Genomic DNA, 24,316 nt, shown 5'->3' on the forward strand with positions numbered 1-24,316 from the left:
GTCCCTAGCTCCGCGCTGGCCCTGCCTCCCCAGAATACGGAAATGAAAAGGGACGAGCTGGGACTAGGAGGTAGGATATAGCTCCGGAAGAGTTTTGAGGCTCACGAAAGAAGCACGGTTGGTCAAAGCACATTGCAAGGAGCTATCACATTTTCATAGCCTTAGGGGGCGTTTTTAGTGGTTTGGGGGCGTTCTTAGTGGTGTCGATCGTCTTACTATCCCTGAGAAACACAAAACTCAACGGCATTCAACGCCATGGGGTAATGTAAGTAAAAGATCTGTAATGTTTCAATCGATTCGAGGCAGTCGAGAAAAGATGTTCGCAGTACGCTCACCGTTTTTTTGTTGCATCTTTCAGTGGGGTAGTGGCAGATTTTGCTTCCCAATTGACCACGCCATTACACTTTAGCGGGCGGCATTTGTGGTTGCAAAGCAATTTGAGCCTGCTGAGTTCAACGGGAGAAGACAGAACAAAACAGCCGTATTTTTCGTAACTGAGCTCAGAATTACTAATGAACGAAAAGATAGTCAGGGGCATTTACGCCAGTGCGATTGCTCGGCGCGGCACCGAAAGCCGCAACCAGGGATAAATCCACGACACACATGCCCAGCACTTCCCATGCTAACACTACTTTTGGTCCAGAGAGAGGTCAGGGTCCCATCAAGCTCTGCCAAGTCCGACTTGCTGATGACTCGAATATCTCACTACCCAACGCAGTAGTTTTCCTGGTCTATCAGCATTTACACATCCTGCGACGTGGACAGCCATGTTTGGAATTGCTTGACTTGTGTTCGAGAGCTCGAAGCTCAATGATAATGTCTCATTCCTCAGTGCATACAGTGGCGTACGCGTGAGGAACATGAACCATGGGATCAGACAGCATGTCAGGATATTCTCTGCTCGAGCAAGTGTTATTTTCAATAGTTTCTTGTTCAGAAACCGTGTATGTTGCTTTTCTTTTTCTGTTGCTTCTCAGATCCGATGGGTCCCAGGAGCCCAGTCAGAGCACGGGAAGTTCAGCCCCAACTGCTTGTGAACGTCCATCATTTTTGATCCCATTGCTGGGTATCAGGAAAAACAAAACAAAAGAACTGTACCGCGAATTTACAGCTGTGTGACAACTTGTATTTTTTATTGACTTGTCGTTGTGGGTTCTCTTGCATGATATCCTGCGTGTTGCATGTCCAGCATTTCCTTTTTGGGCATTTGGAAAAATTTCGGGTAATTGGGTTGTGGCGCACGCAGGCTCTCGACTTCGTACCGTCTGCTGGGACAAACGTCGTTGAACAAAACGGGTTTGGGGAGCGGCTGGCCAAGAAAATTACTTGGAAATCTCCTCCGTATCAGACTTCCAGTTCGGATTCCCACAGGACCAGGGAAGAGCAGCCAGGGGGGAAGTTTCGATCCTGTTTATGCCTGCGGGAAAAGGGGCCCCGTGGAATCTATAAAAGGGCCCTCCTCCACGGTATCAGACCCTTTTTCTTTCTCCCATCATCAGCATCAATCTTCATCCTTCGCTTCGAGTATATCCAAAACTACCACACTCTTTTCAACTCTTATATATAATTCTTAATATCGGTTTTAATCCTTCCGACCCACCATCAAAATGAAGTTCTCCATCTCCGCTGTTGTCCTGGCTCTTGCCGCCGTTGCCGTTGCCGCCCCCGGTGGTGAATACAGATCCCCCAAGGGTGATGGTGACGTTGAGGTCAACCAGGTCACCAACCAGTGCGGAAAGGCTCAGATCTCTTGCTGCAACAAGAAAATCACCACTGTCAACGGTGGTGACAAGAACACTGGCCTTCTGGCCGGCGTTTTGGGCACTGTCGTTGGCAAGGGCAGTGATATTGGCATTTTCGACCAATGCTCCAAGCTCAGCGCCAGCGGTAAGTTTTGCACGTGTCTGCCATCCGGAAGCGAATTTAGCTAATTTTTGATATAGCTCTCATCGGTGTCACCGACATCCTCAGCGGCAACCAATGCAAGCAGAACGTCGCCTGCTGCCAAGGCAACTCCCAACACGCTGTAAGTGTCATCTTAACGTGGCAGACTTGTCAACAAGTTCTAACGCACATTGACAGGAGGGCTTCATTGCTCTTAACCTTCCTTGCATTCCCATTTCCGGCTTCTAAGCGGTTTCACCTCCCGTCGTCTAATTTAGCTATTTGACCCTCGACTCTGGTTGTTTTCTAAGGCGATGTCTCTTGATCGCTGGGAAAAAGGCTTCTGTATGGCGATTTGAAACTGAAATCACGAGACAATTCCAATATTTTCGAACAAATATATATTCCATAGCATGTACAATATTTGTTCAAAAAGGCTTTCTCTTCTTGTCTCTGTCTCTTGTATATGAGGTTGGTTTGGAGTGCATGGTAATAAGACCTGTATTTGATGTGTCAATTGTGATGTTACTACAAGTATGGGGATAGATATTTTTGGCCCTTGTATTTACAAGGTAGACTTGGATACTTAATGGAGTTTCGAAGTTTGCTGATTTAAATTGTTCTATTATTCCTTCGTGAATACCGCTCGCTTTCCACGTGGCCATAACTACCTGTCCGTAACATCATTTGTGTTAACCTTGGTTCGATAGCCCTTTGTTCAGAGTAGTACATTGAAAAAGTTTGAAACTTCGAAACCACAACTAATCCCGTTTTCAGCGCGGTTTTGTCCCAGCAGTAAGTCCGCACCTATCGCCAATACCACAATGCGCCAAACGTGGATACCTCGTATCAACCCTGACTGCTGAACAAGGGTATACCATAAAGCCCGACAAGCCTGATGTATAGCTGAAGGGCTAATGTCGTGGACTGTCAGCGGTATGTCACAAGTGTACAGATGCGCAAATTAGGCACAAATGCTCACAGTATGACATGTACACCACCCGTATGTTACACGAGCATTACATCTACGGGTGTCTTCCAACCATCCTCGCTGTTCTTCCCGCGAATTGTGGGGTAGTTAGCCCAGGTACATGACGGGAAATTTTGTGTTTGTTGTTACGGTGAGCAATCCATAGTTATCGACTATCATTCGGATCAGTTAGATGTCGGTCGCCTGGTGGATTTGTAACAGGGTTCAAAATCGGCACTACGAAGAATTCATGAGATTTCCTTGACGAGGAACCTATAATTATCTAAGCGGCAATGAAACAACTGTAACTTGCAGCGAACGATAAAAGTGTCAGAATGTTTCACTGTGGCCACTTATTAACGGATATAACGAGAATACATACCTCGGAAGGGTATATCTCCCCTGCCCCAGGACGATGGGTAACGGCTATACTTCAATATCATGCCGTTGCCGGGGATTGGTTGGCTGCTGAATAGATTAGCAATATGTGGGTTTGATAACAGTGCGAGAACACTGGACGTGATTGAGTGGGATGGGGTGAGGGTGTGGGGAGGCGTTCTAGGCCATAGAACAGTTTGATGGAACGAATATGATACACATGCTTGGAGGGAGGGGGGAGGCAAAGAGAGATTGTACGTGGCATATTTCGATTTCAGGAATCTGAACAGCCAGCTGCATTGGCTAGAACAAAGGTAGTTGAAATGCTTGGTGGAGTTGGAAGTGGTCGATTTCTGATGGCGCTCGTCGCGTACATATATTGCGTGGGAAAAGGGGTAGTGAGTTAGTGCAATTCCAAAACGAATGATGCAATATCCCAAGCGATGATGAAGCCGCGAGTTGTCTCGCTCTGCGGCGCCCTGGAATTTTTTTCCCCCCTCGAGCCAAGACGCCACTCCCATTTGATAGAATGAATGAGTTGATATTGTCTTTCCTTTTAAAACAAAATAAAAAACCTGCGGCGCAACCTTGTCAAGCAAAGAGATGGTTGAGTAAATCAAGGATAAATATGTGTATTCCTAAAAAAGTGTTCTACAAACCCATAATAAAGACCCGATGATAGAATATCTTATTCCATCCGCTGCTCTATGTGCCCAAAATAAATTCAGCACTGATGCATTAACAAAATCAAAGTCGACAAACCCGCCCATAACCAAAACTAGAGTTGAATGAAAAGTTGAAAAGGCAACTATGACTGTGAAATCACAGCTTAGCCGTTGGCGTATAGAGGCTGCTGGTTTTCGACATTGTTTCAACGGCTTCCTTTTCGATGCGGGTGATCAGCTCCTTGCAGGATGGGATATCGTGGATCAAGCCCATAACTTGACCAGCAGTCCAAACCTATATTAAAAATGAAAAACATGGGTTAGCGCATTCAGTATAAAGTGACAGTGAGAGGGGTAAGTTTCGAAAACTCTGGATCCTGCTCCTCATGTTGGCGGAAACAAGAAGACATGGGAAAGTACATACGCCGAAATGAATATCCCCATTGATGAATACTTCCCGTCCACGCTTGCCACTGACATATGGTCCGATCTGTGAGAAGTCATCCGATACGGCCTTCTTCTCAATATTATATGCATCTACGGCAACGCGATTCTTGAAAAGTCGGGTGGTGTTTCTCCACTTCCGCAAGACAAGTTGGGTATCTTCCTCGCTGGCATCCACAATAGCCTGCTTTACCTTCATGTGAATAGGCGCCTCGATAGTTGCCATGAACCGTGTGCCCATGTTGATACCTTCCGCACCCAATGCTAGGGCAGCAGCAAGGCCATGTCCATCCGCGAATCCTCCTGAGGCAATGAAAGGAGTTTTGAGAGTCTGGCGCGCCCGGCTAAGGAGGATGAAGTTTGTGATGTCCGTTTCACCAACGTGGCCCGCACACTCAAAGCCGTCGATGGAGAGGAAATCAATACCCAGTTTCACGGCGGATTTGGCATGCCTGATCGTGGTGCATTTGTGCAGGATGATGATACCGGCTTTCTTTAGCTGGGCAATGATTGGGCCCGGACTGTTGCCTGCGGTCTCGACGATGCACACTCCCTCATCGATGACCACCTGGGCGTAGGCGCTATAGTCGGGTGGAACGAGGGCTGGGAGAAGAGTGATATTTACGGCGAAGGGTCTGTTGGTCATTGTGCGGCATCTGCGGATTTCCTTGCGGAGGTCCTCAGGAGTTGGTTGCGTGAGCGCAGTGAGCTGTTGGGGTGAACATGTTAGTGGCAGCTGCGGGGGATTTTCTATAACTTTTGCTTCCTGAGATAAAACAAATAGAGATGGCTCTCATTTGTTTTGCCTCTGACATTTTCGAACGGGGAATGCACGTACGATTCCCAGACCGCCAGCGTTGCTGACCGCCGCGGCAAGCTCAGCGTATCCAACCCATTGCATGCCACCCTGGACGACGGGGACTTGTAGGACATGGTAAGCTTGAATCCGCTGCTAAACCGCAATCATGGGACGCAACGAAAAGATGGACCTACCCGTGATGCCCAACTTGCGGGTAAGTGCGGTGTTGAATGGCATTTTGGAACAGCGCGGGGTGTGAAAGTGCCGAAACAAGGATCCCCTGTACACGTCTACTCTATCAGGGTAGAAACCAGAGGAAGGCGATCTAGAAATCACAAACAGGGACGCACGACAAGAAGATATAAAGACATCGGCCGCTCCACACCCTTTCTGCAAATTCCTTGGATGGTTTGAAAATGCGCACCTGAGCAACTCCAGGAACCGAGAGCCGAGGTCCAGGCTCTGAAAGTTAAACTTGTCGGGTGACACTCACGTGCTGCATTTTCATGGAATCTTGGATGGACGCTACAGAGTATGGGTGATTTCCAAGTAGATTAATTTGTCATAATGGAAAGAAGATTTTACAGTTTGTATATCAGAGTTGGATTCCCTGCCGAGGCTGCAGGGAGCTGGTTCGAGAGAGCTAGGTTTGAGAGCAGGCCTATGCACTGGATTCCCCCACACTTTCTTCGAAGTTACAATATCACAGTGCTCCAGACGTTTGATACCAGTGCCTTCCGAGAGATCGGGCTTGGGCAAGAGGAGATTCGTAGAAACCCCATTCCATCATACATGCACAAGAGGAAAAGACACACAACCACAACCAGCACCCATGAAACCATTTCACGATGGCAAGATGTGAAATCCTATCCGTCATCTACTTGCCAACATTTCAGTTTTGATTCATGCCGTCTTATAGCTCATCATGTAACCCTGATATGAAACCCTCTTCTCTCATTGACAGAAAGAAATGGGCGATTAACGACGGGTCAAAGATTCCAAAAAAAAAATCTCTTCTTCTGAGGGAGCCCGTTTCTCCATCCAGCAGTCAACGACAGAAAGTCGCAACTATAAATGGGATGGTTCGCCTTGGAACATCTGTGTCATGCCGTTCCACCACCTACACTGAGTGTGGTAATGATGGGTAAACAATGTAAGCTGAGGTCCTTGAGGAAGAAGAGAAGCAAAAGGAAGGTGAAGAAGAAGCCTGAGGTTGGAATTACCTTTTAAGGGCAGTGAGCGGACAATCATTGTTCCGAATGGTAATCGGCAGGCTGTGATTTGCTGGGCTACAGAAGCCGAGGTTTTCCCCGGAACTATCCCGAAAATGGAATCTGAATCTCCAACTTCCACTGACGATTCCCTTGTCAGTTCCAACAATTGATATTGATCATTGATGGTTCGTTGGTATTGATTGCCAGACATTGAACTCCTTAACAACCATGCTACCCCAGAGGGTTGCCCAGCAGTCGGTGCGACGGCGTAAGTTACCTGCTAACTAACCCTTGCTTGCGAAACTGCACATTCGATGATTGAGAGATGAATGACGATGGGAAGAAAACAAGATGATATCAGCTAACATCTCCAAATAGTTGTTGCACACAACCCTTCGCAATTAAGAACCGCAGTTTCGAAGATGGCTCGTCCCGTGGCCATTGCGACTGGCAACCATATCCAGACCAGGTCAGTTTGGCCCTAGAAGTAGGCTATCATTTGAGCGGGGAATGGAATCGGTGTTTATGATAGCTGCCAAACGGACACAACCACGGTCCCTGAGAATAGGAAAAGGGAAACAACAAATTAACTAACAATTAACACAACTTGCTCCCTCATAGATACACCGCCTCGGCTGCAAACCAAGACCCAACCTCACTCCTCCCCCAGCAGCGTCTCAACCGCCCTGTCTCCCCGCATCTCAGCATTTACCAACCCCAGATAACCTGGATCCTCTCCTCCACGAACCGCATCACAGGTGTCGCTTTGTCCGGCGGCCTGTACATCTTCGCCTCCGCATATCTCGTCGCCCCACTGCTGGGGTGGCATCTAGAATCCGCATCGATAGCAGCGGCATTTGCCGGCTTGCCGCTGGCTGCTAAATTTTGCCTCAAGTTCGCCGCTGCGTTACCGTTCACGTTCCACTCATTCAATGGGTGCAGACATCTTGTTTGGGATATGGGGAAACAGTTCACTAATAAGCAAGTTATTGTTACCGGGTGGACGGTTGTTGGGTTGACTGTGAGCAGTGCGCTTGCGTTGGCTTTTCTGTAACATGGCGTGATGTAGTTATATGGGTATATAGGATAGGTTGATATTATGCAATGGTGGCTTTTACCTTTCTTGTCTCCCATTAGTTTCTCATTTCTCATTTCGTCCTTGCTTCTTCTCCTTGTTGTTTCACGTGGAGCTGAAGTCTGAAGATATTCACTTTATGTGTCCATGCTTATCTTCTATGCCATTTCGGATATTGAAAAAATTGTATAGTGTTTTGGGTTTGCAAGTCAGTAACGTTGTTTGATATTCACCGGGTGGGCCTATGTGCATTACTGGGTGGTTATAGTAACTGTTGTAACTGCATTCGGCACAGTAGATAAATAGGTTGAATGTAGGACCCCAGCGATTATTTCCATGAAGCATTATAATTATTCTAAAAAAACAATGTTCCCCTTCCAAAGCTTGTATTATCTGGGATAATGCCATGCAGCAGAGCAGCAATTGGGCGGATTAGACAAGACCTGATAGGAATATATGATCTTCAGACAAAACGAAACTAAAGCGTCCCAGGGTACCGCCTTTATCGTTACAATAATTAACCCGCCTGCTCGATGGACTTGGATCAAACGAAAATAGAAAATTCGTCAGAAGAGTTGAACGCGATCTTGACAAAACACTCACATATAGAGGGAGGGCGCGGGGGTAACATTAAGGGCAAAACGCGTATTATTTTTCAAATAGAAAAAATAAATAAATAAATAAAGGCAGAGCCCCTCTCAGAATCGGTTTCATGGCACAAATAGAGGAAATGGAAAACCCTCCAACAAAGAGATTTGAGTTCACTTTTTGTATGTTCGAGGGTGTCTCCGTTGTATGCTGTAGATGTATCGTTGTAACACTGTTCGCCAGTTTCGGCAGAGTTGGCCAGGCCCATTCGAACTGCAAAAAGCAATGGCATATGGTTAGCTCCTTTTCTCAACGCTGGCTAACTCGTACGAGGTTGGATATTTCTGGTTTAGTGGGGTGTGAGGTACATGTAGAAAATCAAACCAGATCTTCACGAGCGAGTAAGGATATGGAAGATCGACTAGGTAGAAGAAATAAAGCAGGAACAATAAGGTTGGTAGGGACTGGACTAATGTCACTAGATATGTAGGAACGGGGTAAATGGCGCCATTATATGGCCATCTGTTCGATAAGGGGCAAAATTGGGGAACTGACATATGTATTTAATGAGACTTGAGCACCCAGGCATCAGACTGGACTTGGAGGAGGGTTCGGAGGATATGGGAGGGGTGAGGGAGGGTCTTGGACGGAGTATACGGAGTGGAAGGAAATTTCAGCCAGAGCCGCGCTCAAGGGACATCTCCCAATCGAACAGGATGCATGTAGATACTGAGCGCTCGATTGCGGATGGAGTGAAGTGTCAGCGCGCGGATGGGAGGAGAGTCCACGCCGTTGAGAAGTCATTTGTGCGGAGATCGAAGGCTGTAAGCTGTGCAATGGAGACCAACCGGAGAGGAAGTAGTGAGTCAAAATATTTGATATGGCGGACAAGATGTGCGGTTGTCATTCAAAAAAACCAGTGAGAGAAAAAAAACGAGTGACAGACAATATTTTTGTTATTTGGCAGAAAGGCGGTAATGGCAGGAGTCCTCGGATGCGGATTCCACCCGCTTTTATACCAATTAAGTACTTGTAGCAAGGAAATTGCATGTCGATACACTAGGCGCCTGCGCTAGAATCCACCAGATCATTGTATTCGGAAGCTGAACTCCATGAATACAGTGCTTGATGCGAATTTAGAATGCTACAACAAAGGAGAGGTGAAAGAGGATCCTAGAAAACATGCAGGGGCCCGTCAAGGCATAGGTGGCTCCCGTGTGCTACTGGAGGGCCTGGTCGACTAGCCGCGCGACGCACAATCCGTTGGCGAAATGCAGAAATGCCAACGTCCTGAAGCCAAATCATCGAGGTACTTTCTATGCAAGTACGACGAGTGTGCTGGAGCCATGATTATCATCATGACAATTCACTTGTACCTGGTTATGTTTGGACTTCGAAGGGTGAAGTTATTTGACCAAGTTGACAGGAACTGATATACGATGGCAGAGTATATCATCCGCAGTATTCAGAAAAGTTGAGCCAGTATAAGCTATGGGCCGAGCCCCCAGTGTGACAACAAACAAGGGAGAAATGGGCCAGCGACATTGTATCCGAAAATCGGCTGAGGCGGGGAACCGAGCCGAAGCAATAATGCAATAAAGAAACAAGGAGGGAGAGGTAGTGTAAAGAGTTCTATATAAAATGGGTATCAATATGCTCTACATTCTCGCCCTGTCTTGGGCCTCTTTGCCTGAGTTGCGATAACTGAGTTGCACCGGAGGTGTTGATGATTGACTCAAAGTAGCCAGCCTTCAAATCCATTTCAGAGGGAGGTCTGAAGAAACATAGGAGGAAAACAAAAACACAACAAAACAAGAGGAGCACTGTTCGAATGGGAGATCCCATTTGACACGTGTTGCAACGATTATTCTCCAAGTCTCTTTAATGGAGTTCAAAACCAAATCTTGACTAGAAATGCAAATTGGGCGCTGTCCAGGTTTGAATCCATCACCATCACCATCGTCCGATCAGTGAGCCTGGATTTGATTTTTTATCGGCCTTAGTAGACGCCGATAAATTTCACAAAGCAATTTCTCCTTGATACTAGTATTCATTCCACACAAAGATAATCTGTACGATTGACCTGACGGGGCGCTGGACGGGAGAGGCGCGATGGTTGTTCAACCCAATCACCACTGGGCTGCAATTGCTCGGAGGGCATCCAATGGTATACCGAGGCTCAGTTTGTCTGCAATCTTTGTTTAACAGTCCGTCCGTCGATCCAATTTCACAGCAACGGGAAATATCAAAAGAAACTTGAAGCTATCGCTGTTGACATTGTATACGGATCATGGGCAGGGTGGATTTCCCTATTAAGGTTAGCCTATAATTGCGGAAAATCTTCCAAGCTCCGGCCTCAGGTCGAGAATCTCCAGTCGCGACCCAACACCGCAATCCCCATAAACCCTTTTCGTGGATGCGATTTTCCCTGCCACCGATGGCATCAAAAATACCGGGCCAAGCTTTCACTGCAATCTCGCGGCCAGGGCGGTGGCGTGCTTCATCCGCTGTTCTGTCAATTTCCTCACGATCCACTCCCTCTTATATTCGAAGACATGCTCTCTCCTCTGCTGCTGGCCCAGAGGGTTCAGAAACACCTACAATAGCCCGATGGAAAGTGACCCCGCCGGCAATGAAGGCGCCGGTACGGTTGCGTGGGAGTCCGGATGTACCGGAGTTTCCCGTCAATTCAGACCCGAACATTCTTGATCAGTTCTACCTTCGAATGCTAGGGCCCGGCGGTGACAAGATGCTCACGGAGGAGGTCAAATGGCAAACCGTTACGCACAAAAGCTTTGATCAAGGACGAAGAGGTTTCAACGAGAGATTGTCTTACCTGGGTATGTTGAATGATCTGTAATTCTTTTCTTTGACATAGGATTTTGAGTGCTTATCTGCAATATTCTTTCTATAGGCAAGCAAATTGTACAGCTCCAGGCTTCACTCTCCCTGTTGGAAAGCTCGTCCAATGCTTCCCCGGAAAAGTTGGAAGATCCATATGGTCGGACGGCGTTCGAACATCCGTCTTTGCAAGGGTTGGACATTCTCACCGAAGACAACAAGAATATGAGGGTAAACCGAACGAAACTGGCAGAGCTCGCCCAGCAATATAAGCTACAGGAAGTCCTGAGATGGGTACCGAGATATGTACGAGCAGTCCTTCCAGGAATAAAAATTTTATCGTTCCCTGCATGCTAACTGTCCTACAGCGCAATGATCTTGCGGCATCCGGATTAGAAGTCGTTTTGACCCAGGCGATTTACGCGGTGGTTGGCGCCGTTGCGCTGGAGAAAGGGGGTGCGGTTGCGAACCAGGTAGCTAGGGATTCTATACTGAAGCCGCTGGGGTTTGACGTCGGCATGCCACGAGAGACTCTATAGGATTTGTTTCCGATGTTTTAAGGGCACCGCATTTTGGACGGCGTTTGTATGGTTTGTATGTATTTCTATTAGAATTTTCGCGATGCCAGATATTAATGTATTATCAGGGTTTTAATTTTACGGAGTATACCCTTCTTCTTCTTCAATTATACATTATTCTAGAGTATATAAACTAAAGACAGTCAATTTGTATTCCTATCCAATTACAGTATGTTTGATTCCTCTGACACCGCCCGCGTAACCAAGAAAAATACACGGCCAGTTCTTATGGAGTCTCCGTTGTTTAGTCTTCGCACCACCGTATCGCAAGATCATCAATGGTGTAACCCGGGAGTTGAACCCTGACAGGAAGCCAGAGGCCAATTTACAGGAAAAATCATGATAATTTTTTGTGTTGACTTGCACTGTCTGTTGGGTGCGTGATTGAAAGAAAATAAAAGTTCATGGAAGAATTTTATATGGCTGGTGGATGGCACTAGACCTGATTCGGCAGTAGTGCTACTTGGGCAAACGACGCCGCCTGCTACTGACGCGGGAAAGACATGGAAAACAAATGGATATTTTGAACTACTGAGCGTTAACAAATGCCCTCTTGGGCACCGTATCCTGATTTCCTAATTTTCATGTCGCCTGCGATGGCTAAATAAGCCCGCACACCAGAATATCCCCTCCTGACTCTCCGACGTTGAACGCAAGCCCTTTGATACCCAACACCGCATCATGGCCTCCGCTATATTCTTTCTGGATCTGAAGGGCAAGGTATGATCGATTCTAAGAAATTTCGAGCATACAAGCATGCGGATATCCTTCATTAAGCGAATTCGGTATATTTGCTGTTGTGGGATAGCCTAAGCTTACACTGGGCTTCGATACAGACCCTCCTAGCCCGCAACTACAGAGGAGATATTCCTATGTCCGCAGTCGAAAAGTTCCCTATCCTCCTCAGCGAAGCAGAAGAAGAGAGCTCTGCTGTACCGCCGTGCTTTTCTGATGAAGGCATAAATGTGCGTTTCTTCTATATTCTCTGCCATACCATGTTGCGATTCTGGAGACCCATCCCGTTTAGCTTGCTGGAGACCATTTTATATTTACTATATGATGACTCCGTTAGTATCTTTACATCCGCCATAGCAACCTTTATCTCCTAGCATTAACGAAACGGAACACAAATGCTGCGGAGATACTGTTATTCCTCCACAAGATTGTCGAGGTTTTCACCGAATACTTTAAGGAGTTGGAGGAAGAGAGTATTAGAGATAACTTCGTTATCATTTATGAATTGCTTGACGAGATGATGGATTTCGGATATCCGCAGACAACGGAGTCCAAGATATTGCAGGAGTATGTTAATTGCTATTTTCTGGTGCCCCGCGTTTTCGAACAACTTGGTGGACCCCGCATTACTCGCTAGCTCCTCTTCTAATGTTGGCTCCAGGTACATTACCCAAGAATCACACAAACTTGAGATACAGGCTCGACCGCCTATCGCTGTTACGAATGCTGTGTCTTGGAGAAGTGAAGGAATTCGATACCGCAAGAATGAGGTCTTCCTCGACGTGGTTGAATCCTTGAATCTCCTAGTATCTGCCAATGGCAACGTTCTTCGATCAGAAATATTAGGGGCAATCAAAATGAAATGTTATCTAAGTGGTATGCCAGAACTGAGGCTGGGTTTGAACGATAAAGCGATGTTCGAAACAACAGGCAGAGCAACAAGAGGAAAAGCCGTCGAGATGGAGGATGTAAAGTTCCACCAATGTGTTCGGCTATCGCGCTTTGAGAACGACAGAACAATAAGTTTCATTCCTCCAGACGGGGAATTTGAACTTATGAGTTATCGCTTAAACACTCAAGTGAAGCCCCTAATATGGGTAGAATGTCTGGTGGAGTCTCATTCAGGTTCGCGCATTGAATATATGCTTAAGGTAAACTGAGCCAAGGAAGTTGTGATCCCGCTTATTTTTTATCTGACCGTCATATAGGCAAAAGCTCAATTCAAACGCCGGAGCACTGCGAATAATGTGGAAATTTTGGTTCCAGTCCCGGAAGACGCAGATTCTCCACGATTCCGCACTAACATAGGTTCTGTCCACTATGCACCAGAGAAATCTGCGATAATATGGAAGATAAAACAGTTCGGTGGAGGGAAAGAGTTCCTCATGCGTGCTGAATTAGGGTTACCGTCAGTGAAAGGGGATGATGAGCATGGAGGCGGTATGACTGGTGGCTTTGGTGGTAGCATGGGAGGTGCTGGACAAACTGGAAAAGGCAAACGCCCAATCAACGTCAAATTTGAGATCCCGTATTTCACCACCAGTGGTATCCAAGTACGATATCTTAAGATCATTGAACCGAAGGTGAATATCTTTTCCTTTTTTGCTTTTTCCCCAGCCTCCCCACCTTCATCGGCAGGCCCAAAATCTCAATGCTCCAAATTCGGCCACCTGCATCCCAAGATCTTTTTTGCGATTCTATGACTGGATACATTGAAGCACCAATGTCTTCATGCCAAGCTCCCAGTTTAAACCCCCTACACGCTGCACTCCCTGCACTTTGTCAGCATACAGCAACATCCACCTCCATAACTGTCCACAAGAGACCCCCCACGTCAGCTCTCTGGCTGTTCCTGGTTGAAAGCCGACATCTAAGGCACTTCACGCAACCATACTATCTTTTACCTACCACACCCTGCTCCTCGTCCACCATCACCCTTCCCACCCTTGATATGCTCATTTTTCCATCTTACACAAATGCAATATCTAACCAATACCTCGTGCTCTCATATAGCTGCAATACCCATCGCTTCCATGGGTCCGTTATATAACCCAGTCAGGCGATATTGCAGTTCGTCTACCAGACGTGCAATGACGAAGCAATCCAACGCTACAATGGACGCAACATGACCGAAAACACGGACCCCACCTAGACCCGCATAAAATGTGCGAAACGCGTTACAGGATGGAATTATGTTTTAACCTACTTTACATCGGCCCGCAGGAGGGAAGGGGTACTAGTTCAAGGCTTCCATACAGTTTTACTTGGTGCTTCACCCTTTACTTTTACTCGCAAGGACGAGAGGGGCCGTGATTTTTCACCTATGTCGACGACTATGTAGTTACGTGGGTTGGGTTAGTCCTTTACCTCGCGCTGCCGTGGCAGATTAAATATATGAGATGACGATAGATTTTTTTTCTTTTTCCTCCTTGGCAAACTACGCCTTTGTGTTAACCATGTGCAAATGGAGTAAAAGTTGTGAATTGGAAAGTCCTCATGGCGAGTATTTCTGGTGGTTGGATGGGAAGGGTGGGCTAGGAAGTAGGGGAGAGAGGGGGAGAAACATGGAAGACAAAAATGCAATAGCCAATGAACAGTATGCGCGTAGACTGAATCTACTCCTGGTTGATTATTTTTGATGGATATGTGGTTGCTTATGATCAAAACGAAGGGGAATCAATGTCTTGTAAGAAGGGATCATTCATCATCTCTTCTTGAAATCCTCTAGAAAAATGGATAACAAAATGGGTCATATTCTAATGTGTGAGAGGCAGCGAACGGAATTGCAAGTGACATCAATGAAAAATGGACAATCATGACAGCAGGTGAGAGAAATAAAAATGTAAGATTTTAACTCGACATAACGATGGTTAGGGTTGTTTAGATGAATTGGTTCCGCAAATATACCGTTCCCCTCGACTGCGGACTCGGTTTTCGAAACGCACGGCAAAACACTCGAATGTTGGGAGGTCGATAACGCTTCTATTCTAATATCCGCGAAAGTGCATACCGAGCTACATGATCACGGATTTATTAAAGCACCAAAATGCCCCTGTGACCACTTGTCCAGCGATGCGTCGTTGCTACCAATACTCTTGATCGAGACTATGACTCCCCGGCTATGAACCCCTGAAGAACGTTAGATCACTTCTTCGTTAAAAGTTTGGCTGTACTCACTTCTACTTCTCATTCCGTGAGGAACCCAATTGGGAGGCCTGAATGCTCGGATCGCTTCCACCGTCAGCTCAACATCAGGACCGTGTTCAGGAAAAGGTCCACTAAAAGCTGCGAGCCCAATTAAGAGCGCTAAGTTTCCGGCAAGAGCTGTGTTTCCAAATACATTTTCATCCAGATCATTGTAGTCATAAGTCTGTGGCATAAGCTCTGGCATCCATCTTGGAGACCCTGGAGCAGCGAGGACATTATACGGAGCATCGAAGTCAAGAACTGATATATGATTTCCATTGTTTATGGGCTCTGGATGTTTGAAGGTAAGTCTTCTCCAGCCATACCGCGCATCCCTAGTTTTGATTTCTTGTCCCACACTCCTTTTCTTGCAGTTCAACGGCACTCCGAGGAAATGATCCCTTTCGGAATCATAAAAAAGAGAACACTCTCGGAAATTGTTACCCCCAGAAACTTGTGCCTGGGTGATTGAACCGAGTTCCCATTTTCGCCAACCAGTTGTTGCCACAAGAGAAACGGCGTCTGGTTCCGTCGGTGGATACCAGTTCTGCTGAGCGTCACGAATTTCACGTTGGACTTCGTAGTTTGGTTGTACGAAGTCGATATTGAAATAAAATCTCAACAAGTTGGCAGACATGATAGATGCTTCTAGTACAAAGCCACGTCGGAGATATTCTCATAGAAATGTTTGAGTTCGAGAGGGTCGTCAAACGAGAAATGACCTGGAGTGGTAAACATAAGTTATGGCGATGAAATGGAAACTGGAATTCTCAAATAAACTCACCGCATAAACACACCCGTGATGTGAAGCTATAGAGAATAGCAGATTTTCCACATGGTTTGATCATACATGAGGCTGGAGGCAAGGGGTCCCGTTTCCATAATTTTCATGTGTCAAGCAGAAAGCTCTGCCCTTATATGTTCAACTTGAAAGGGGAAGATAGATCAAGGCCCAACAGAGCCCGTAAGCACTTTTAGAGATCTGTCGCACCTATCACTTTGCTGGTCATCCATTTAGCCCCTTTTTACCTAGCAGCGTTTCGCACAGTATTTAAAAAAGAATGCGTGGATACCCGACGAGAAGCATGATTGTCAGGGCTAAATCGAGATCACAAGGACAGCGAAAGTTCTGTGGTTCCCAAATTATGCTTGGGAACCGAGGGAACGTTTGAATGGTCGGTATTGTGAAATCCATGTTAAGACAACACTATTAGGTCAGGTCAACCAAAGGCCAAAATTGTATATGAGGCGGATGGGTGGCCAGAAAGCTGCCGAGTAAACTCGTCAGTTGAGTTTGACTGCTAACACGACAAGAGTTGCGGGATCACAGGTATGATGCTGTGTGGAATCCGACAATTCCGCAGTCGCGAGAGGACCAGAACTCTGCCAACAAACAAAAGACTTTGTATCATCTAAACTAAGGAATAACGTTCTCGGAAATGTGGGAGAAATAATTGGAGGGTTTATGGCATATTCGATGGGGAAACTTTCCGCCTGCCAGCTGGCTGAGGGTACTCAATCGACCTCCGATGATAGGTGCTTCCCCTGGAAAGCGCCGGTGATTGCCGGGCAACGGCGACCTGCTGGCCAATAGCCTATGAAATTATGGTAAACTCCAGTATGTGACGGGAATAAACGCTAGGGGAGCCTGCGCGCACTCGAAAGCCAGATGTAGTAATACTGCGGCTTGCAGTGCTATTTCATGAAGATCGAAAACCAACAAATTCCGACCATGAGCCTGAACAAGGAACAAAAAACCAAAAAGTGGAGTGAAGAGAACAAGAAAAAAGAATAAAACAAAATAGAGGATATGGAGGAAATCCATGTTTGATATATAAACGTGGTGGGAAATGCAGTTGGCCTTGTAACGGCAGAGGTACCTCCCTTGCTTCTCTTAGCTTGTTGCCTTCCAGTTGCCCTGCCATATCTCCTGATACCATCCCCTGTGCCGATTGGAACGGAGGGTCTTTTTTTGAGGAGCGAAAGCGATTCCTCTGGGTTAGGCACTCATTTGTTCAACTGCATTGGACAACCCACGGATTTCAAGTCCCGATGGATGGTCCAGACGTGATCGAGAAGCAATAGCAAATGCAAGCCGGAGCAATTGGAGACAAAATTAATGTAATTTACAGGTGGGCTTGTCCGTGGACAGGTTGGTCGTGGCAGCATCGTAGTTCCTATTGCGTTTGCCTGCACTACCACGTTGTCCCGCGTCTGTCCACTTGGATTTGGGAGGACATGCTATTATTAAGACTCCTTCGGGATATATGCATAACATCACCTGGAATTTCCCCGCGCCAATGGAGGTGAAATTAACCAGGGAAGAAGTACGGACAAAGGCGTCCCATATAGGTCATTTTCAAAAATATGATATGAGAGCCCCATTGGCGGTTGGAGCCTTCTACCCGTGGTCGACCTGCCAATGCTATATTCTCAAGCGTTTGGCTATTGAGCACATCGTTGCTTTTGTCACCTAAGAATAAACCCCTCGAGGCTGGGAGGAGTTTCTTCGGCAGATTATATGCCATTTGTAAAGCGTGATGCAAAACTGCCCGAAGGTTAGCAGTGGTTCAGCAGGTTGCAAATGCAACCGTCCGCTCTTTGCGAGCTAGACAAGTCAATCGAGACAGATGTCAGACAAATAACCGGACAAGATGAATGAAACCCGCATTTATCAAGAATATCTCGTTACGAGGTTGAGTTGGGTTACGGGACAAACGCCTTAGGGTTGACGTTGTGCGTTGTGCAGTCGGTAAAGGAAAAGAAAGCAACAGTTGAAGCTCGGACCGTTCATTTCCTCTCGACTCACGCCAACTCATTTTCTGCTGCACACGGATATCAGCCGTTATTCCTCGTATCATGCAGGGCATATAATACTATATAAGAATTTGTTCTAGCATCCTATTACTCGAATTTTGCCATCCCATGCAACGTGCTCTCTCTACCGCACATTGAAAGAGTCTCCTTATACTCCAGCTCTTGAACTTTCCGGTCAGCTACCTTTACAAATTGCCTAACCTCTGTTCTATGGGAAAGGCCAATCGATGAGTTTTCCATATCGATTACGTATGGTTCTATTTTGTTCGAGGACCTAACCCAATCCTGAGGGGAATCGATGAAATGTGTTGGAAAATAACAAATGAAGCTGCATGCTGCGTGGAAGGCCATTTGCCTATGCAAAAAGCTGGTCACCAGTGTGTGAAGCAAAAAGTTTGTAGATTTGCCAAATTCAATCTCCAAAACAACTGATTAACAGGGAGAGCAATAAAATCAACAAAGAATGTACCCAAAAATTAATAATAATGCCCGATTTAACAGACACCCAGCAAAACGTAAAGAGAGAGAAAAATTGTCGACAGTGAGAATCAAATACTACAAAAATTGTACTTGAAAAGCGTTCAACCCGTTACGACATTAACCTCTTCGTCATCGGCCTACATAACTTCATTCCAACAATGGCCGCGGCCAAGGGCCTTGTCGCAGTCGCTTCCGGGGAAATTTCTCCAGGTGGGACCGTTCTTTTTGCAATTGGAAAACCATCCGTTGTAGTCCATGCATACATCACTGCGTCTCTTGCATTTGCCGTGGATGTTGTATTTATTGCTGCAATTGGGGCCACCGTGATTGTTCATGCAGGATTTCTTCCCGCTTCGCTTCTGGAGGCGCCCGCTATGGTCGTGATCAAGTACAACCTTGACCCCAAAGTCGTAAACGTAGGCGTTCCCATACTGAGCGTGCGGCCTGGGTGGGTTCTCCAGATAAATTATACCGTTTTTAATTATATTGCCTTCGACCCCGGTGACGTGGGACGTCTGTTTTCTCCCCAGCACTGAGCAATCGCCGTGGATTTTCTGCAGGTTGAGCTCTCCCAGGTGGTTTGCCTCGTGTTGTTCCCCGTCGTGGGACACTAATGCTCCCTCCACAGGGAAATATATTCTGAATGTACCGCTGGGCGGGTCGTAGAAATAATTATTCAGCTTTCCCCATTCCTTAGGGTTGCTCATGTAGTGCTGGTTCAGGTCGCCGAGCTCGTGCTCCGGAACCTTGACCTTTTTGAATCCGATCAGCTTGATTGTATTGTTGGGGAGCTGATATTCGAGAGAGTTAAGAAAACGCTCTTCGAACATGGTGATATCGCGTCTTGCGAGTTGGGCTGCTTGGGTAGGGCTCCATGTCAATGCGAGAGCCGCAAGCGACAGGACCTGGGAAAAGGGTGACTTCATTTTCTGAGTGGACAGACAAGTCGGCTTTTGATTTGTATTGTTGAACTCTATAAGGAAGAGCAACAATGATTTTTGACTTCCAGATTTATGAGATGGGAAAAATGTCCTGTGTCCGCCTTTATACTTCATTGTTCGCTCACCTCCCCATCCTGAAAGCGCAGGACCACAAACGCATTCCTGAAACGAAGTACTGCCTCCTCTCATGCTATCTCTTGATGCTAATCTTTATAAAGAGGCAGGCAGCCTGCAGAGTTGGGTCACTAAATTTAGCAACTATACGACCTTTCCCAAGAAAATGTACGAGGTTCTCTGAACAAATTAAGCTTGCTGCCCTGGTCGGGGGTGAACAGCAGGGATATTTGACAATATCTGGGGTCTTCACGGCTTGATCACCTCAAGGCTCTAACGTGCACAATGCTGGCTTGCTCAGCCAACGCGATACCGTTAGCACAGCCCATTCCGGGTTGATCAAACAGTCTTTGACGCGACTGCATTATGTGATAACAGGAATTTTTATATCTTCCGCTCGTACAAAGTATATATTCCAAGAAATTCGGAAACTCCACACCAGGTCACGATGACGATGCTTCATGGATGTTAAATCTTCAGAGGGATAGTTTTCTGTGCATACATTCAACTAGCTGAATGGTTCCACAGGAGTTGGGCCACTCACTGCTCAGCAACAGAAAAAGCAGAGCTATTACCATCCATGCTGAGGTGCGGTTGAATACGGGGTGTGGTCTGAGAATTCGTGTTACTGGCAATTTTGGCTTTCAAAAAAAAGTGAATTTCGAACGAGGCTGATGCTGCCGGACGTCTCCATGTCTGGCACTATTAGAAGTGGGGCGAAGTATCTTCCTGTATGACTTTGTATCAAAATGTATGATACTTTAGCATTCGCAATAGAAGATTAACTTCTATTAGATTGTTGCTATCTAAAGCTCTGCTCTTCCTCTATGACTAGATGGATTTAATGAGTATTTTATACCCACATATTCGCAACTATCTAATATCTATTGTGTTGATATCTCTTAATCCAGTGGTAGATGGGGTGGAGTTTAATTATCTCCGAAACCTTGATTGACATATATCCTCACTGAATAAACCACTCAAAAAGGAAATAATGAAGCTTTTAACAAGGAAACAGGAATGAATATATGGCTATCGTATTCTTATTTATTCGTACTTAGCTTTAATCTACACCCCATATAATGATATGACGGTTAGCTGGTGGCAGAAACTGGCGTTCCATGTTGCCAGTTTTCGACACCCGCTAACCACCCAACGTCGATTATCCTGTGAATCAACCCTTCCCTCACTGCCAGGATTTTTGGAGTCTGTGCACTTCGTGGCTCTCTTTTTGCTGAGGGGAGGGTGCGTTTTTGACGCTTCGCCAGTTTTACATACATCGCCCAGGCGCTTGCTCATTAGACGCTTGCTCATTAGGTGTACACAGCAACTGAGAGTTTAATATTAATGTTGAAGCCATGAAGCTCCCTCCACTTGTTCACTGTTTGTATCTTGATATAAATTGTCGATTACATTTAGCAGCCCTAATTCGTAGATTAAAATTCCAGAAGTAATCGCAGTGGATAAAGACGCGTAAGAAATCAACCCGGCTGAGATTTCGTGAAGGGCAAATCATTACTAACATGATGAAGTGTTGAACTTCTCTGGAGGGATTCAACTGTCCACCACAAAAAAAAAAAAAAACTCGAATGGGTAAAATGAAGTTTCCATGTTTTTTTTGAAATATCTGGTATGGGGCAAGCTTTCTTGTTTGTGTTCAAGTTCTCCAGAAGCTAAATGAGCCTCTTTTAGACGTTTCAAGTGCAATTCATTAACCCTCGGTAGAGGAATCATCATCGAAGGCAGGGGCAAAAACCCCTGGTGGTTCACCTGGTGGAGGCTGTCTCTTTTGACGAGGTCTACGGGGTGACAACCAAGCCGTTCGCTTCTTGCCCTCAAACCAAATCGCCACATCTTCACCCTTTGCGTAGTTCTCAATCAACTGCAAAGCATCGAAGTCAAGGACGCAGTATTGCACCTTTTCCGGTTCTTCCGGCTCTGGCTCGCTGTCGAACATCGTCGTCATGGTCGTCCATAGTACCTCCGGCACGCTCGGGAGATTGGCAACTTCTTTCACTTTCTCAGCGGTGGGGAAAGTTCCCGAACTCGATATGATGACGGGGTACCGAACCGGCGGTCGTGGCGGTGCTGCCTTAGCTCTTTGCCAGTCCTCCGCCGACCAGGGCGGATGTTTTTTATATTTCTCCTTTAATGCCTTGTCCTTTTCGAACCTCGCTAACTGTGCGCGTCTCGCTTCTTCTTCGAGTTTCTTGAGGCTTGAGCTGCTCAGTTCAGTAGTTGACATGCTTGCGCGTTGATCAGACCTTGGAGTGCTCAAGGAAACGGGAGGAGGGTGGACGCTTCGACTAAAAACGCCAAGAAAAAGGGGATGGCAGAGCCGCCGGGCCGGGATATCATCCGATTAAAATGGAGATCGAAGTGCCGATCGTTACATTTTTAAGCGCTGTCACCTTCTCAAAAGGTCCAACATCTCAAGAAAACTAAGAACATCTGCACTGGTCAAAATATATTTGATCAATGAATAAAGATATTCATCATCTTCTCTTTCTTTAAAACAATGCCAACTATTCTGCGGTACTAGTAAGTATTGCATTTTTGAGAAGTCTAAGATAAGAAAACTGATGAGAATGATAATACTTTGATTCTGTTTATATATTCTGCTCACTTCCGGTTGTTCGACCCAAACCCACGTCTCTTATTTACAATACAGCTTCACAGCCAGCCCGCGTAAGAGCCTTACAAAAGGGATCATTTACTATGACAAACCAGTGGCGGTAAATACACCGGCTGATCGCAAATATAATGTGTGGGCCCTACTCAACATGGGAGAGATTGAGGTTTGGAAGAAAGGTGTTACTGCCGTGACGGCGAAAACATGGGCCCCGCTCTTCGCCAAAATCGACGAGCCGACAATGAAGTAAAGCATCCTGCTTGGTCTATGCGAATCACGTTATTTGTCCTGGAATTTCCAGAATATTGCGAGTGCATGTGGCACGATTGAATTCCGTCGCCCACGGCTCTCAAGTCTGCCGCAGAGGCAATTCATTGGATCTCCTTCGCGTTGGGGTACATCGCTCATTCGATGTAGAGAGATTGGAGTACAGTCGCGCAAACAAACACCTTCCCTTCCACGAATGATCCCCGGGCAGCTGTCGTCAACGGGCTTCAAAAGAAGAACGAAAAACTAATGAAGAAAAGTGTCTTTTCCGAGAAGGTCAGTCCACACATCAAAATTTCTGGCTCTCCGTGGCTAATGTCGTTTGTGTTTCAGGTCTCTAATTCGCGTCCAAACACCCCAGTTGGAGCTGCAAGTCCATGAGCGCTGTCCTAGCCCTTGATTGAACTTCCGGTTTAATTTGTATAAAGTTCCAATATACAACACAGCTTAATTTCAGTTGCTGTGGGTGTGATACTCAGTAATTTGAGTAAATGGTTATGTGAGATGTGCAGCTTGGTCCTTGATATCCCCAGTTATTAGGCTTCTTTTTCCAAGATTGATGTCCAGTTAGAAGTTCAGTTTACTTTTATGAAGTGAAGTTAAGAGTTAAGTGTTGTACTGCAGTTATTTATATCTCTGTTGTTGTTTACATGTATATTCTAGATGTTCTGCTCTATTGTCATGGCTTTGAAAGAACTAACTAAAGCTTAGATCAAACATGACATATTGAAATGCTTACTAGTAGTTTTATTGCTTCTGAAGAGTAGTTCTGAGTCCCTCAGAAAGAAGTTCTAAGAAGTTTGTAGTGCTGAATAAACTTCAAATTAGATGTGTGATGTCATACCGGCTATTATATCCTAGTGCTCAATTCTTGCTATCTATCCATTTTTATCTCTGCCGCTTCTTTTACTGCTTTTTCATTCTTCACAATCAATTGTTATTACCTCTACGGAGTACTCTGTACATCAATTGTTATTTATTGTATATAATTATTAATCATTTATTTTCAACTATACTATTTGCTCGTTACACTGTCAACCAGGCAGATATCACAACAGATAGCGTCAGCTGCGTGTCAAGATCCTTTTCTCTTCTCTTTTTCTTCTTTTTCTTGTCAGTTTTCTGCTCCTTGGAATTGAGCTGGGACCTGCTGACGCTGAACGATGAAGCTATTGGATCGACGTGTGTTGATGGTCTCCAAGTCCAAAACTAGGTGCTTATTGGAAACTGCGACGGAATAGCGTGGGTCGTTTGCATTTCATTTCAATGTATCACACCCTCCTAGGAACGAATAATGGCTGTCTCGGTCTTCCTCCGCCAACTGTACAAGATGATAAATATAGAAAATTGCGCTTCCATGCTTTCCCCTCTCTCACTCATCCTCCCCATTTCTATACCTACCATCAAGAGGCAGGAGCCTTTTCACAGAGCTTGCTCTTTGCAGAAAAATGTTTCGATGATGATTTGATCGACTTCAAGACATGAAAATTGATCTTAGAATGCAGGAAATAGTGGTGTTTTGGGTGGGCTCAATTTTTCGACATCCAATAACAGGCAACCTGGCAGACCAAGACTTCCAAAGAACCAGCGCTATGGCCGACTTGGCTCAAGCCTAAATTTGGTGGACGGCGGGCTGTGGAGGCTTGAACCTTGGAAACAAAACATGTTTCCCGTTTTCGACTAGCGTGTGAAACGAGCTTATAACCAC

The 24,316-nt window shown here is 45.9% G+C and overlaps 10 protein-coding genes across 10 annotated transcripts; 6 read left to right on the top strand and 4 right to left on the bottom strand.

Moving 5' to 3' along the window:
- Positions 1 to 1,491: 1,491 nt before the first annotated feature.
- HCBG_06572 (hydrophobin 2) lies at positions 1,492 to 2,581 on the top strand (the record flags this gene model as incomplete). Its single annotated transcript, XM_045433621.1, has 3 exons — positions 1,492 to 1,887; positions 1,944 to 2,026; positions 2,083 to 2,581. 3 exons carry the CDS (start codon positions 1,608 to 1,610, stop codon positions 2,131 to 2,133), a joined length of 414 nt encoding a protein of 137 aa, XP_045285934.1.
- A 998-nt stretch (positions 2,582 to 3,579) lies between these two features.
- HCBG_06573 (2-nitropropane dioxygenase) lies at positions 3,580 to 5,556 on the bottom strand (the record flags this gene model as incomplete). The annotated part of the gene is made up of 4 exons (XM_045433622.1): positions 3,580 to 4,192; positions 4,322 to 5,050; positions 5,180 to 5,262; positions 5,335 to 5,556. 4 exons carry the CDS (start codon positions 5,375 to 5,377, stop codon positions 4,055 to 4,057), a joined length of 993 nt encoding a protein of 330 aa, XP_045285935.1.
- Positions 5,557 to 6,481: 925 nt separating this feature from the next.
- On the top strand, positions 6,482 to 7,628 carry HCBG_06574 (succinate dehydrogenase cytochrome b560 subunit; the record flags this gene model as incomplete). Its single annotated transcript, XM_045433623.1, has 3 exons — positions 6,482 to 6,622; positions 6,733 to 6,823; positions 6,976 to 7,628. 3 exons carry the CDS (start codon positions 6,583 to 6,585, stop codon positions 7,406 to 7,408), a joined length of 564 nt encoding a protein of 187 aa, XP_045285936.1.
- Positions 7,629 to 8,141: 513 nt separating this feature from the next.
- On the top strand, positions 8,142 to 9,261 carry HCBG_06575 (uncharacterized protein; the record flags this gene model as incomplete). The annotated part of the gene is made up of 4 exons (XM_045433624.1): positions 8,142 to 8,199; positions 8,371 to 8,470; positions 8,589 to 8,878; positions 9,140 to 9,261. The coding sequence occupies 4 exons, from the start codon at positions 8,142 to 8,144 to the stop codon at positions 9,259 to 9,261; spliced, it is 570 nt and encodes a 189-aa protein (XP_045285937.1).
- Positions 9,262 to 10,454: 1,193 nt separating this feature from the next.
- Positions 10,455 to 11,397, top strand: HCBG_06576 (RNase III domain-containing protein; the record flags this gene model as incomplete). Its single annotated transcript, XM_045433625.1, has 3 exons — positions 10,455 to 10,857; positions 10,932 to 11,164; positions 11,227 to 11,397. 3 exons carry the CDS (start codon positions 10,455 to 10,457, stop codon positions 11,395 to 11,397), a joined length of 807 nt encoding a protein of 268 aa, XP_045285938.1.
- A 599-nt stretch (positions 11,398 to 11,996) lies between these two features.
- Positions 11,997 to 14,323, top strand: HCBG_06577 (AP-1 complex subunit mu-1; the record flags this gene model as incomplete). The annotated part of the gene is made up of 7 exons (XM_045433626.1): positions 11,997 to 12,156; positions 12,273 to 12,401; positions 12,509 to 12,738; positions 12,833 to 13,322; positions 13,380 to 13,754; positions 14,185 to 14,208; positions 14,243 to 14,323. The coding sequence occupies 7 exons, from the start codon at positions 12,118 to 12,120 to the stop codon at positions 14,321 to 14,323; spliced, it is 1,368 nt and encodes a 455-aa protein (XP_045285939.1).
- Positions 14,324 to 15,193: 870 nt separating this feature from the next.
- On the bottom strand, positions 15,194 to 15,994 carry HCBG_06578 (uncharacterized protein; the record flags this gene model as incomplete). The annotated part of the gene is made up of 2 exons (XM_045433627.1): positions 15,194 to 15,300; positions 15,349 to 15,994. The coding sequence occupies 2 exons, from the start codon at positions 15,992 to 15,994 to the stop codon at positions 15,194 to 15,196; spliced, it is 753 nt and encodes a 250-aa protein (XP_045285940.1).
- A 2,797-nt stretch (positions 15,995 to 18,791) lies between these two features.
- On the bottom strand, positions 18,792 to 19,580 carry HCBG_06579 (uncharacterized protein; the record flags this gene model as incomplete). The annotated part of the gene is made up of 1 exon (XM_045433628.1): positions 18,792 to 19,580. One exon carries the CDS (start codon positions 19,578 to 19,580, stop codon positions 18,792 to 18,794), a length of 789 nt encoding a protein of 262 aa, XP_045285941.1.
- A 1,636-nt stretch (positions 19,581 to 21,216) lies between these two features.
- HCBG_06580 (uncharacterized protein) lies at positions 21,217 to 21,954 on the bottom strand (the record flags this gene model as incomplete). The annotated part of the gene is made up of 1 exon (XM_045433629.1): positions 21,217 to 21,954. The coding sequence occupies one exon, from the start codon at positions 21,952 to 21,954 to the stop codon at positions 21,421 to 21,423; it is 534 nt and encodes a 177-aa protein (XP_045285942.1).
- A 538-nt stretch (positions 21,955 to 22,492) lies between these two features.
- On the top strand, positions 22,493 to 22,989 carry HCBG_06581 (uncharacterized protein; the record flags this gene model as incomplete). The annotated part of the gene is made up of 4 exons (XM_045433630.1): positions 22,493 to 22,587; positions 22,643 to 22,736; positions 22,759 to 22,884; positions 22,942 to 22,989. 4 exons carry the CDS (start codon positions 22,493 to 22,495, stop codon positions 22,987 to 22,989), a joined length of 363 nt encoding a protein of 120 aa, XP_045285943.1.
- Positions 22,990 to 24,316: the final 1,327 nt, after the last annotated feature.

This window comes from Histoplasma capsulatum, assembly GCF_000150115.1.
Source record: "Histoplasma capsulatum G186AR genomic scaffold supercont2.9, whole genome shotgun sequence".
Lineage (NCBI taxonomy): Eukaryota > Fungi > Ascomycota > Eurotiomycetes > Onygenales > Ajellomycetaceae > Histoplasma > Histoplasma capsulatum.